At 34.9% G+C, this 14,592-nt stretch overlaps 2 protein-coding genes and 2 long non-coding RNA genes across 4 annotated transcripts; 2 read left to right on the top strand and 2 right to left on the bottom strand.

The window, feature by feature from the left end:
* Window positions 1-1,728: 1,728 nt before the first annotated feature.
* On the bottom strand, window positions 1,729-2,222 carry LOC124446371. Its single transcript, XR_006948415.1, has 2 exons — window positions 2,147-2,222; window positions 1,729-2,061 (listed from the first exon to the last, which is right to left on the bottom strand). It is a non-coding gene; the product is annotated as an uncharacterized LOC124446371 (long non-coding RNA).
* A 394-nt stretch (window positions 2,223-2,616) lies between these two features.
* LOC124446359 (biotinidase-like) lies at window positions 2,617-4,522 on the top strand. The gene is given in 3 exon segments (XM_046997209.1): window positions 2,617-2,817; window positions 2,820-3,331; window positions 3,439-4,522. Coding segments are annotated over 3 exon segments (1,518 nt in total). The 5' UTR covers window positions 2,617-2,726; the 3' UTR covers window positions 4,354-4,522.
* A 564-nt stretch (window positions 4,523-5,086) lies between these two features.
* On the bottom strand, window positions 5,087-6,096 carry LOC124446370. The gene is made up of 2 exons (XR_006948414.1): window positions 6,008-6,096; window positions 5,087-5,276 (listed from the first exon to the last, which is right to left on the bottom strand). It is a non-coding gene; the product is annotated as an uncharacterized LOC124446370 (long non-coding RNA).
* Window positions 6,033-8,462, top strand: LOC124446362 (balbiani ring protein 3-like). The gene is made up of 5 exons (XM_046997211.1): window positions 6,033-6,204; window positions 6,630-6,795; window positions 7,006-7,266; window positions 7,707-7,903; window positions 8,075-8,462. Exons 1-5 carry the CDS (start codon window positions 6,088-6,090, stop codon window positions 8,327-8,329), a joined length of 996 nt encoding a protein of 331 aa, XP_046853167.1. The 5' UTR covers window positions 6,033-6,087; the 3' UTR covers window positions 8,330-8,462.
* The last annotated feature ends 6,130 nt before the right edge of the window (window positions 8,463-14,592 follow it).

The following is a 14,592-nucleotide window of genomic DNA, read 5'->3' as shown; positions in this document are numbered from 1 at the left end:
GCAAAATGTGAGTTCGTCACATTTGTTACGTCATTCAGGTATGATTAAACTACTGATTTAGGAGTAACTTGTTGAAGAATTCTAATTAATGAAGGAGACGTTTCATGTTTATTTTTTACAACTTTTTGTTTTACACTCAAGGTGCGCTTTGGAGTTTTACATGTTTGACATGATGTTCAAAGACCCTGCCATCGATTTGGTGGCGTTGGCGTAAAAATATCGGTTTCCTGCTTGGTTCAAAGGATTTCCAATGTTTATTTCTATCGAGTTCCAACAAGCTTGGTCACGAACGAACTGCATAAACCTTATTGCAGCTAACTTGTATTATCCTCTATTGGATTTCACAGGAAGTGGAATTTACAGCTGTGGGGAAGTAAAGGTATACACTTATTACAACGGCTCAATTGCAAATCGATTGCTCGTTTCCACGCTCCCTGAAAACCTCAACATTCATAATCAGAAGGCAAAGAGACAAATTGAAATATTAAAGCAATTCTCTGTTGAAAAGGCTTTACGTACAACGGCGAAAGAAAGAGTTTTTAGTGACCCCACGGATATATACGTTCTTCACGCTGTTATTAATTCGAATCTTTTACCTTGATTAAGTTGGTTTTCGAAAACGATGCTGTGTCATGGCCTGGCGTTCGCCGCCAGCGAAATTTTACTGAAACATTTGCATTTGGCGTATTTCGAGGATATAATCCTAATGGATATTATTGGGAAGTTTGTACATTAATCGAATGCCTGTTTGATCAGAGGTCATGTGGTTGGGTTGTAATAAATTGAAACTATATTTGACTCATTTACAATACATGAAACTTTACAAAACCGCCGTTGTCTTTCCAACTTTCTTAAGTAGTGGTAATAAACTTGTACCAAAAGATAAGGCATATTTTTGACTGATCATACGGTTGTAATAGCAAGAGCCTTTGCTTACAGCAAATCTTATAGCCAGGGTGTACTCAAAAGACAAGCAAAATAGAAAAATTGCATGAACTGCATATGATGTAGCTGAAAACTTGCATTGCAACTCTTTAAAGTCAATTTGAAATCATGATACGCAACTTTATATCCTTGGGTCTTTTGGATGATATAATACCTTGATCACTGAATTAAATGATGTGGAAATGTAAAATTATTTGAATCGAACATTAAATGTGTATACTGTTAACATCATCTTTAGAATAGTGTTTGGTATGTTGTAATTTGAATTATGCATTTGCTGCATGAGGTGATGCGTCATGTTTTTCTTAGATTATCAGCCTTTGTTTTGTATAGTTTTTCTATTGTATTTTTGCTTTAACTGGTAATTTTCTTGATAATTCTTCAATTTGCCAGATATTGAGCAAAAATGTTTGAAAAACTTTCTTTGTCCAATCATCAGACATTGTGTAAAGACTCAAGCATGAAGTTATGAATAGACAAAATTGCTTCTATTAGCAATACAATTCGGCTGCTTAAAGACAGATGCCGATTTTATCAAAGGTTTTTGCAAATCTCGTGCACTGATATAACTTTGGCGACGTTTTCAGATTTGTTCAGTTTTTTAATTGATATATTAATTGATATACACCGAACAAGATGAATTTTCCCGTCACTCGAGTTTCAGATGATCGTTTCTAATGGGGGATCTGAGCAATGAAAACTGATCCTTTGACCTTTCAATTTGCATTATTGTTTATCCATGCTTTGAGAATAAAACATAAACATCTAAGATGAAATATTTTCTACGGGCAACGATAACTGTCTTTTTTCAATGGTTTTGAAAAGAGACAGTAGCTATATTATAGTAGCCACAAATACTTATAGAAACTGACCCATAAGCATGCAAGCCAGAGAACATGCTTAGTTAATTAGCTATCGAGCAATATTTTCTACTGCGAGTAAAACTATTAAACATTCTGAATTTGACTCTATTGGACCACTGCATGGATGAAAGTCAAAACAACAAAATTCCTGCTGTCATTCGCTGGAATTTGGGCAAAAATATATGTTTTTTAAGCAGATAAATAAAGCCATGAACATAAGATTGTATCGTATCTTCATTCTTCTTTCTAATAACTATAAAGATGAAGTTAGTATATCATTATCATTGGTTGAAACGATGGCAGTCAATTCTAAAAGAATGAGTATATTAACGTCTTACGTTCAATGGTTTTTGTTGAGTGACATTTACGCACAAGGAAATCATTCTTGACTAAAAAAAGATTTTAATTTTTTAATCACAAAACCCTTAAAGGTCATCTCGTCAACTTACGTCACTTTAAACACTGAGTTTTATAACACAACTAACATATTTCTGAGACTATATCGATTTAATCAGAATTTCCTCTTTATATATAAGCTTTTTATTGAACATAACACTAGTTAGAACCATATGTCTTACATTTGAGGCACTAGAAAATACGAATTTTTCTAGTCATCCAATTGCGCACGATGAATACACATATTGCACCCAAGGTGTAGGAAATCTCAGCTGCATCAAATCATTTACGACAAACAGAGTTAACGATTGATCATCATGACATGTCATGACGCAAAAGGAAATATCATCTTATATAAACGACTTTATAACTGTCCAATGCCTGTAGCGTATGTTAAAAACGCTAGTTCTTTACTTTGACACTGGATATGCACCAAATTAATAACCTGTAGCTATTATTAAAAAGCAAGATTATTTTCATGTGATAATCCCAATTGTATAGTGTATCAAGTATAAGTACAAAATGGATGTCACGCAGATGTTTGTCTTGATTCTCTTTTCTTTATTTACTGAGTTTAACTCAGTCACCGGTTACAAAGCTGCAGCGTTTGAACATTATCCATTTTTGTGGTAGATCCTCATCCTTTGACTAGAAATGAAGCATTAAGTGTAATGCGTAAAAACGTTGCTGTCTACAGAGAGCAAGCGAGAATGGCAGTTGAACAAGGTGCACAGATTATTGTATTTCCAGAAAAAGGTATATACGGTTTTAGTCACTCACGATCGACAATAAAGCCTTATCTTGAACCAATACCGAACCCTTCAGAAAAAATGTTCATAAATCCGTGCATTAATAAGACACTGACGAGAAATGAAATACTCCAGGAACTAAGCTGTATTGCACGATATAACTCCATCGCTTTGGTTGCAAACATGGGTGATATACAATATTGCACATCACGGGATCCAAATTGCCCTAACGATGGCCGATATCAGTTCAATACAGATGTAGTGTTTGATACTGATGGTCGATTGATCGCTAAATACCACAAGCAACATCTTTTTCATGAGATGGCATTTAACACACCTGCAAAATGTGAGTTCGTCACATTTGTTACGTCATTTCAGGTATGATTAAACTACTTTATGATTTAGGAGTAACTTGTTGAAGAATTCTAGTTAATGAAGGAGACGTTTCATGTTTATTTTTTACAATTTTTTGTTTTACACTCAAGGTGCGCTTTGGAGTTTTTACATGTTTTGACATGTTGTTCAAAGACCCTGCCATCGATTTGGTGAAAGTTTATGGCGTAAAAAATATCGTGTTTCCTTCGGCTTGGTTCAAAGGATTTCCAATGTTTATTTCTATCGAGTTCCAACAAGCTTGGTCACGAACGAACTGCATAAACCTTATTGCAGCTAACTTGTTGTATTCTCTATTGGATTTCACAGGAAGTGGAATTTACAGCTGTGGGGAAGTAAAGATATACACTTATTACAACGGCTCAATTGCAAATCGATTGCTCGTTTCAACACTGCCTGAAAACCTCAACACTCATAATCAGAAGGGAAAGAGACAAATTGAAATATTAAAGCAATTTTCTGTTGAAAAGGCTTTACGTACAACGGCGAAAGAAAGAGTTTTTAGTGACCCCACGGATATATACAAGCCTTTCCACGCTGTTATTAATTCGAATCTTTTTACCTTGATTAAGTTGGCTTCTTCAGAAAACGATGTCTCTGTTTGTGGCAATGGTCTATGTTGTAGTATGAAATATGCGCTTCCACAAGGAAAAAATTTTACTGAAACATTTGCATTTGGCGTATTTCGAGGATATAATCCTAATGGATATTATTGGGAAGTTTGTACATTAATGAAGTGCAAGTCTGCTGAACAGAGGTCATGTGGTTGGGTTGTAATAAATTCTGAAACTATATTTGACTCATTTACAATACATGGAAACTTTACAAAAACTGCCGTTGTCTTTCCAACTTTCTTAAGTAGTGGTAATAAACTTGTACCAAAAGATAAGGTATATTTTTTGACTGATCATACGGTTGTATGTGAAGCATTTGAAGAGCCTTTGCTTACAGCAAATCTTATAGCCAGGGTGTACTCAAAAGACAAGCAAAATAGAAAAATTGCATGAACTGCATAGCTGAAAACTTGCATTGCAACTCTTTAAAGTCAATTTGAAATCATGATGCGCAGCTTTATAACTTTGGGTCTTTTGGATGATATAATACCTTGATCACTGAATTAAATGATGTGGAAATGTAAAATTATTTGAATCGAACATTAAATGTGTATACTGTTAACATCATCTTTAGAATTACGTTCTGAGTAGTATGTTGTAATTTGAATTATGCATTTGCTGCATGAGGTGATGCGTCATGTTTTTCTTAGATTATAACAGCCGCTTTTGTTTTGTATAGTTCTTTCTATTGTATTTTTGCTTTAACTGGTAATTTTCTTGATAATTCTTCAATTTGCCAGATATTGAGCAAAAATGTTTGAAAAACTTTCTTTGTCCAATCATCAGACATTGTGTAAAGACTCAAGCATGAAGTTATGAATAGACAAAATTGCTTCTATTAGCAATACAATTCGGCTGCTTAAAGACAGATGCCTATTTTATCAAAGGTTTTTGCAAATCTCGTGCACTGATATAACTTTGGCGACGTTTTCAGATTTGTTCAGTTTTTTAATTGATATATTAATTGATATACACCCTGTAGAATGTAAGATGAATTTTCCCCGAAAAATTCTGCCTCTTTTTTTTTCATTGGAAGAAGGTAGAAGGTGCAAGAAATGAGTCAATGATTTCAAACAACGTTTCTAATGGGAAGGATCTGAGGGTAATGAAAACTGATCCTTTTGACCTTTCATTCTTTACCTGTATTGTTTATCCATGCTTTGAGAATAAATACATAAACATCTAAGATGAAATATTTTCTACGGGCAACGATAACTGTCTTTTTTCAATGGTTTTGAAAAGAGACAGTAGCTATATTATAGTAGCCACAAATACTTATAGAAACTGACCCATAAGCATGCAAACCAGAGAACATGCTTAGTTAATTAGCTATCAAGCAATATTTTCTACTGCGAGTAAAACTAGTAAACATTCTGAATTTGACTCTATTGGACCACTGCATGGATGAAAGTCAAAACAACAAAATTCCTGCTGTCATTCGCTGGAATTCGGGCAAAAATATATGTTTTTTAAGCAGATATATAAAGACCCGAACATAAGATTGTGTTGTATCTTCATTTTTTTTTTCTAATAACTATAAAGATGAAGTTAGTATATCATTATCATTGGTTGAAACGATGGCAGTCAATTCTAAAAGAATGAGTATATTAACGTCTTACGTTCAATGGTTTTTGTTGAGTGACATTTACGCACATGGAAATCATTTTTGACTAAAAAAAGATTTTAATTTTTAATCACAAAACCCATAAAGGTCATCTCGTCAACTTACGTCACTTTAAACACTGAGTTTTATAACACAACTAACATATTTCTGAGACTATATCGATTTAATCAGAATTTCTTCTTTATATATAAGCTTTTTATTGAACATAACTCTAGTTAGAACCATATGTCTTACATTTGAGGCACTAGAAAATACGAATTTTTCTAGTCATCCAATTGCGCACGATGAATACACATATTGCACCCAAGGTGTAGCAAATCTCAGCTGCGTCAAATCATTTACGACAAACAGAGTTAACGATTGATCATCATGACATGTCATGACGCAAAAGGAAATATTATCTTATATAAACGACTTTATAACTGTCCAATGCCTGTAGCGTATGTTTATATCGCTAGTTCTTTACTTTGTTTAACATTAACAGGAATAATACAAAGTGCATCATGGCAAGGTTTAGTTTCGTTGTGTATTTGTTATTGTCAATGGACAATATTTTACCTTATGTTACTTCTTCTCGTAGTGGTACTGGTATTTCTATAAAACCACAAACGATACCACAGGTAGGTGCAATCGGTCGGTATGTCTATAAATTGAATTAACATAAGGCCTGTTTCAAACGTCGAACTTTACATGCGTCGAATTCATTAAAGTCAAAAGAAAATGAGGTAAACTTCCTCATTATCTTTTGTTTTAAATGCGTTCTGTTCATGTAAGGTTCGAAGTTTGAACTTGGCTTAAGATGCCTTTTTTGTGTAACTTATACTATGTTATCTTAAATGTACTAACGTTCATCCTTTTTTCACAATATAAACCCACACCATTTTAAACAATTTAAGCAATTTATTGTTTTTTTGTGAGTCTTTGTCTTCTACAAACAGCAAACCTAATGCCGTATACCAGTAGGCAGCAGTCAGTCATATACCAGTAGGCGGCAGTCATGCAGCCAGTTTCACAACGTATAATAAGAATTGATTAATTTTTATAGATGCCTGAAGGAGTATATGCAATGATGAAGAAAATAAAGAACACCGAACAATTTTTAAGGCGAAATAAATTGTATAAAAAAGAAAAAGCTAGAGGAGCTTTGCCTTCTCAAGTTGCTCTACCAAGCTTCGGATTGCTATCGCGAGGCCAAAGTTCTTCAATTACAGGTACACAATCAACAATATGTACGTTTATTAAATACTTTTTGTTGATAGTTTCAAGAAATTATGTTAGATATACTTGGTTGGTATTCATTATCGAGCAATAAAATGCCTCCGTTATACTGACAGTGACAGACTGTCCTTGTAAGCCACGCAATTTCTACTGTAGTGCGGTCTTGGATTCTTTAAAATATTTGTTTTATACACATATTTTAGGTATGATCAATTTAGATAATCAGGAATGCGATGTTCGTCCTCATACCCATTTCCTGGAGCAACCACCCCTCAGCGAAAATGCTTTGATTTGGCCATATGCAATACAAATACCTTGGTGTACTGGCTCATGTAGTGTTCACCACGAGATCGTCAAATGTCAGGGAAATCAAGAAATGAAAATATCATTGACTACTTACAAATTGCAATATAGCAGTAGCAGAAAAAGACGTGATGTTATGCAAGAGTTGGCCAAAATGAAAGGTATCATTATTTATTAAATTTCCAAATTTGTATTTGAATATTTGTTGTAGTATTCCAGCAATGATGAAAATAAAATATTTGAAAAAATATGGCAGCCAAATATTTAACTAAAATAGAGCCCACACGAAATAAAGCCTATACTACCTATACGAGGAGTTCTAATGCTAGAATTAATTATGTCATTTATAAAAAACATCATGATAAAAAATCTTTATGGCATTGTTCTTTGTCAAAATTTTATGCTTTGACGCTCGATATAAACACTGCTCGTAAGTTCATCCATTGCTATAGGTTATTATTAATGCTTTGTGCATGTTGTATTCGTTTCTGCAAACTTTATCAGTTTCTTAAAGTATTTCGATATTATTAGACATTAATGCGACAACTATGTTGAAATCCTTTCATAAAACAAAGATCTAATGCTTGCCATCATATTATAGATCCCACACACGAAATAAAAAAACGGAGTTCAAATGGTGTACAAACAATCCCAATAACCGTTGTTGGCCACTCGAGTTGCCGATGCGCATGTGTAACAACCGAGAAGATGTGCAATGCTGAGAAAAACAAAACCCTTGATAGCAACATTTGTCAATGCAAATGTCGTCGCGTAGAAAAATGTACCTTACCATTTATAGTAAGTATCGCATTTTTTTTATGACATTTTTATCATTTGCCTTTTTTTTCTTGTTTTTCAAGCTATTTAGATTTGAGTTTAGTTTAATTTTAAGATTAACCCGGTATTTTGAATTTTTTAGGCATAGGAAATATATTCACTCTAATTTCAAGCTATTTTTTACCATTTCAGTGGAGTGATAAGGAATGCAAATGCATTTGTGGTGAAGATAGACTGAGGAGTACTCGAGACTGTTCTGTAAACTCGAGGTTTAAGAAGGTTTGGAATCACGAAAAATGTCAATGTCTTTGCAGCAATAATCAAGTACGTTGCGACTTGAAAGTAAACCATTGGAGCAACAATTGTAACTGCGCGTGTCTTCCAAATGCAAAATGCCCCGGTGGATTAAGACTTTTGAGACGTGGTTCACAATGCCACTGCATGTAAATTGCAGTGAACGGCATGAAAATGCATGCAGTTGAGCTTTGTTTATTTTTATATAAATTTACTACTTTGCAACATACGACATAATGAACGTGTAACAATAGAACTCCAATAAAATTTTATAACTAAAAAAAAAGAGTAGTAAAATGATAAATGTTTATTGCTGTAGCCTGGTAAAAGCCAGGAGGTGACACCTTACTCAATTCGAGATGAAGAGCTCAGGCAACAAATGTTCTATAAAGTTGTTGTATTTTAAACGTTTAACATAATTTGCTCCTCAACTAATACAAAGCAAAAATTTTCTACTAGCAATAAGGGAGCTTATTAGAAAAGCACTCGCATGGTTGAGCACTATTTTAAATCAACGTGAAAGTAATAAAGATGTGGACACAGGTTTTCTATTGCAAGACTGAAAACTACAATCCAAGTTTGATCTTAGAAAGAATTTACCATCTTTTCAAATTTTTTTTTGTATGGTCGTACACAACTTGTGCTAACGTCATTGCTCAACCCCATTGCTCTACCCCAGTGCTCCACCCCAGTTCTCTATTTCAGTGCTCCACCCCAATGCTCAACTCCAATGAACCACTCCCGTTCTCAACCCCAATGCTCTATCGAAGTTTAATTGCTCGCCCCTTTTTCTTGTTTTGTTTTTAAGTTGCGATGCCCTTCTGGTTCATTGCCAAAGTGTAGGGTTTCCGTGTTTAACAGATGACATTTCTTTGCGATAAGCTGCACACCCATCGTTTTTAATCCTTCCGAAACGGCTTCTAATTTTTGATTACAGTTTTCGAAATAAACTCCGTTAATAAAAGTATTCATGGCCTGTTGAAATGTGTATACTTTCATACAGAAAACGCCCTTCACAGGGATAGAAAATACAGTTTTTTTGTCATTCTACTTCACTCCTATCTGTCAGTCCAGTACCCTCTAAAAAAATCAAGATGTATGAAAAATGCGACGCCAGCGAGCGATTCCAGATTATTGTCACATGACTAAACTGCAATGAATAAACGCCTTTCTTGATCACTTGCACATGATTCGATATTCACGAAAACATTGATTGGATTTTTTCTCCCTATAGAGATAAGGATGTTTGTGCCCTAGAATTACCTACTAGTTCAATGTAATGTTAACAAAGATTCTGCCTTACCCCTAGAGATTGCACCTAAATCTCGACTATGGATTACATAAATTTTATTATTCTGTTCATTTTGTGAGTATGCTTTTTCTATCTTAGCCATTTCTTTCACAAGTTTGCAGTTTCATTCTTGAGCATAATATTACATCTCGCAGTTACAAAATATCTAGTCGTGTTATCATATGGAAACGCCAAATTGCAGTTTGCAAACCGCAAACGCCCACAACAAACGTGACAAACATTTCGTTCAATTGATCGTAATAAAGTAAATGGTTTGAACCCGGAGTACCGTTACATGTCGTTCAATGCTCAACTTCTGTCCAATGCTCAACTTCCGTCCAATGCTTAACTTCCGTTCAATGCTCAACTTCCGTCCAATGCCTGTGGCATATGTTTATATTGATAGTTCTTTTCTTTGTTTACATACAGGAATCATACAAAGTGCATCATAGAAAGGTTTATTTACGTTGTATTTTCTTTATTGTCAATTATGTCAATATTTTACCTTATGTTACTTCTACTCTTCATGATATTCCTTTAAAATCGAAAAAAATATCGCAGGTAGGTTTGATTGGTATATCTATTAATTGATTTAAAGTACAATTGTAACCAGGGATATACCCGGCGGAAAGCGAAGTTTAAATATAAATATCAAAGCCCAGCAAAGTGCTTTTAAAAGAGCCATTTAATGCATAGAAAGAAATAGTTATTTAAAAGTGCAACGTTTCGTCTTGACTCTCAAGACATCATCAGACAATATTGAATTACAAGTATAGAGGGATATATATATAATAGCTATATACATAATATTAAATTACATGGAGGGATGAAAACGTATTAGTAAATATTGGATAAGATGGTATGACGTGGGATAAGTAGAAACACGAAAGAAACAAAAAACAAACAAAACACAAACAATCACAAAGTATACAGATGATGAGGATTTGGTCAGATTAGCAACTGAAGGACAATGGAGTTTCCTTGGACGTTAAGAGATGGTTTCATTTTGTTGATTAAGAGGCTTTGTGGTCGCTTGAGTTTGAAAGAGAGTTTTAAAATCCTCGAGGTGGCGTGTGTCCTGTGGATAAAGTGGAGTATGGAGGAATAACAGGGATGTTTAGAAGGTTTACCAGTCAAAGGGTGATGCCCAAATGCTCTGAAATTCGAGTGTAGGTGGCGGGTGGTTTGACCCACGTACGATGCGGAGCAGCATCGACACTTAAAAGAATAGACAACATTCGATTTCAGAGTTTTCGGCACTTTGTCCTTGAAAGGAAACAGGCTGGAGAGGCGTTTGGTGGATCGAAAGAAGAATCGTATTTCACAGTGTGGGAAAGCGGCACGACAAAGGCGATTGATTTGTGTGCGGATTTGGGATGAGTATAGACCAGTAAATGGAAGGCCGAAATACAGTATTTTCTTGGGTACGGTATGAACAGGTGGTTTGGGTTGAAAGACTTTGTCAAGAAACATTTTTACACAGTGATCAAATATGTGACAGGGAAATGAATTGGAAATAAATAATCTGCGTTCTTTTTCGATTTCAGTATGGAAGTTTTCATAAGTGGAGCAAATACTAAAGAAGCGATGAACTAAACATAATATTAAACTGCGTTTATATGTTAGTGGGATGAAGCTGTGGACATTAGTAAAATGACCAGTGAACGTAGGTTTTCTGTATATGGACGTGAAGAACTTTCCATTAGAGCGATGAATAGTGATGTCAAGAAATGGAAGTTTTCCATTGTATTCGATTTCACTCGTAAACTTAATATTGGGGTGTTTGTGGCTTAAATAGGTAAGAAAGGGTTGCACATGGTCAGCAGTACGAAAAAGGAGAAAACAATCATCAACGTATCTTCTATAAAGCAAGGGCTTAAAGTGAGAGGGACAATTTTTGAGCCATATTTCTTCATAGAATGACAGTAATATGTAAGCGAACAAGGGTCCTAAGGGACTGCCCATGGCAACGCCATCAACTTGGTGGTATAGATGACCGTTAAATAAAAAATGACAATTCTTAACTGCGAGGTTTAAGAGATTAGTAAAGTTGGGGTGACTGAGGCTTTGAAAAGAATTATGGTGGGCGAACAAACGGTTAGTAATTATTTCAATGGTTTCATCAACGGGGATGTTAGTAAAGAGTGAAGAGATGTCAAAACTGGCCATTACAGCATTATCAGTGTTGATGTTCAGGGATAAAATTTCCTGGGTGAAAGAAAAGGAATCTTTGATCATGAAAGAATTGGATGAGATTGGGGTGAGAATGGGGATGAAAAATTTAGCTATCTTATACAAGTGATGATTTATACATGATAGGATAGGCCTATCAATCGATTTAGATGCTTTCAAGTTTTTCAGGAGAGTCTTTACCTGGTTTTCACGTTGTAGGGTCAATTTGACGGGGTCTTAATTTCAGCGCACGAACTTTGAGTCGTCGGATAAGATTTCATCCATTTTTTTGTTGTAGTCGTCTTTGTTTAAGATGACAACAGATGATCAAAAAACATATGACGAACTCTACCCAACAGGTTCACGAATAGATATTCTTTATGGACTATCCAAAGTACATAAAACCGACATACCACTAAGGCCTATCCTATCATGTATAAATCATCACTCGTATAAGATAGCTAAATTTTTCATCCCCATTCTCACCCCAATCTCGTCCAATTCTTTCATGATCAAAGATTCCTTTTCTTTCACTCAGGAAATTTATCCCTGAACATCAACACTGATAATGTTGTAATGGCCAGTTTTGACATCTCTTCACTCTTTACTAACATCCCCGTTGATGAAACCATTGAAATAATTACTAACCGTTTGTTCGCCCACCATAATTCTTTTCAAAGCCTCAGTCGCCCCAACTTTACTAATCTCTTAAACCTCGCAGTTAAGAATTGTCATTTTTTATTTAACGGTCATCTATACCGCCAAGTTGATGGCGTTGCCATGGGCAGCCCCTTAGGACCTTTGTTCGCTAACATATTACTGTTATTCCATGAAGAAATATGGCTCAAAAATTGTCCCTCTCACTTTAAGCCCTTGCTTTATAGAAGATACGTTGATGATTGTTTTCTCCTTTTTCGTACTGCTGACCATGTGCAACCCTTTCTTACCTATTTAAGCCACAAACACCCCAATATTAAGTTTACGAGTGAAATCGAATACAATGGAAAACTTCCATTTCTTGACATCACTATTCATCGCTCTAATGGAAAGTTCTTCACGTCCATATACAGAAAACCTACGTTCACTGGTCTTTTTACTAATTTCCACAGCTTCATCCCACTAACATATAAACGCAGTTTAATATTATGTTTAGTTCATCGCTTCTTTAGTATTTGCTCCACTTATGAAAACTTCCATACTGAAATCGAAAAAGCACGCAGATTATTTATTTCCAATTCATTTCCCTGTCACATATTTGATCACTGTGTAAAAATGTTTCTTGACAAAGTCTTTCAACCCAAACCACCTGTTCATACCGTACCCAAGAAAATACTGTATTTCGGCCTTCCATTTACTGGTCTATACTCATCCCAAATCCGCACACAAATCAATCGCCTTTGTCGTGCCGCTTTCCCACACTGTGAAATACGATTCTTCTTTCGATCCACCAAACGCCTCTCCAGCCTGTTTCCTTTCAAGGACAAAGTGCCGAAAACTCTGAAATCGAATGTTGTCTATTCTTTTAAGTGTCGATGCTGCTCCGCATCGTACGTGAGTCAAACCACCCGTCACCTACACACTCGAATTTCAGAGCATTTGGGCATCACCCCTTTGACTGGTAAACCTTCTAAACATCCCTGTTATTCCTCCATACTATCACACTTTATATCCACAGGACACACCGCCACCTTCGAGGATTTTAAAATACTTTCTTCATGCTCAAACTCACAAGAACTTCTTATTCACGAAAGCCTCTTAATCAACAAAATGAAACCATCTCTTAACGTCCAAGGAAACTCCATTGTCCTTCAGTTGCTTTAATCTAATTTCGTCCGTCCTCATGTCTGTATACTTTGTGATTGTTTGTGTTTTGTTTGTTTTTTGTTTCTTTCGTGTTTCTACTTATCCCACGTCATACCATCTTATCCAATATTTACTAATACGTTTTCATCCCTCCATTTAATTTAATATTATGTATATAGCTATTATATATACATCCCTCTATACTTGTAATTCAATATTGTCTGATGATGTCTTGAGAGTCAAGACGAAACGTTACACTTTTAAATAAATATTTCTTTCTATGCATTAAATGGCTCTTTTAAAAGCACTTTGCTTGGCTTTGATATTTATATTTAAAATACAATTATTTATCTTATATAATCTACCATTGATCTCAAAAAAAATGTTCAAAGAAACAATCTGACCAAAAAATGTGACCATTTCGTATTTTCCTACGTATGACTCGCGCTGTCTAATTTCAACGTAGTTAACATGAAGTATCTCAAGTATCAAATATGGCGAAAGACAACGAACAAACAGCGGATGCTTCACAGAATTCAACGAATAAAAAGGAAATAAGTGGGTCATTTATCAAAGGATTCGCATCAGGCGTTTTTCTATCACATATAAATAAAAATCTTATATTAGGACTGCTTATTGGAGCACTGGCTGGATGCTATGTCCAGCAAAATTATGCTGGAATTCCGGATGTGTCAAAAACCGCGACGGACTGGATAAATTCAATCAAAGATTCAATAAAGAAGAAGTAGAATAAAACGCGATATTTATGAACATCAATAAAATTTAATTTAGCGTCATTCACATCAATTTCAGGACAAAATTAGTATTCCAAATCGGACAAGAAGGAATTATGAAAAGCAGAAAGCAATAAGTATTTATGAGTATTTGACCATATCTTCAATGACTGGGCAAAAACGGAAAATTTTTCAGCTGATTGTGATGGCTGAACAATAAATGTAAATACGTTAAGTAAAGAAAAAACACTCCACTGACCATTCTTACGTTAGTAAAAGAGAAAAAATGCTAAATGTTAGCAATTGTGACAATGTTATTAATTTGTGCGCTCGTGTCGTTCTTGGACTGAAATTTTTGTTTTATACATAGGACCTGTAGATTCAGGTTTTTTGAAGCCAAATCCACGTGCTTAGAA

The sequence above is a fragment of the Xenia sp. Carnegie-2017 genome, unplaced genomic scaffold (assembly GCF_021976095.1).
Source record: "Xenia sp. Carnegie-2017 unplaced genomic scaffold, XeniaSp_v1 HiC_scaffold_22, whole genome shotgun sequence".
Lineage (NCBI taxonomy): Eukaryota > Metazoa > Cnidaria > Anthozoa > Malacalcyonacea > Xeniidae > Xenia > Xenia sp. Carnegie-2017.
This window is presented reverse-complemented; position numbering and strand designations above follow the sequence as displayed.

Bases quoted from the DNA above. Each gene is read 5' to 3' on its own strand.
- LOC124446362 (XM_046997211.1), top strand. From the start codon at position 6,088: ATGGCAAGGTTTAGTTTCGTTGTGTATTTGTTATTGTCAATGGACAAT. The intron at 7,267-7,706 runs GTATCATTATTT...ATCATATTATAG, and splicing joins AGAGTTGGCCAAAATGAAAG to ATCCCACACACGAAATAAAA. The intron at 7,904-8,074 runs GTAAGTATCGCA...TTACCATTTCAG, and splicing joins AATGTACCTTACCATTTATA to TGGAGTGATAAGGAATGCAA.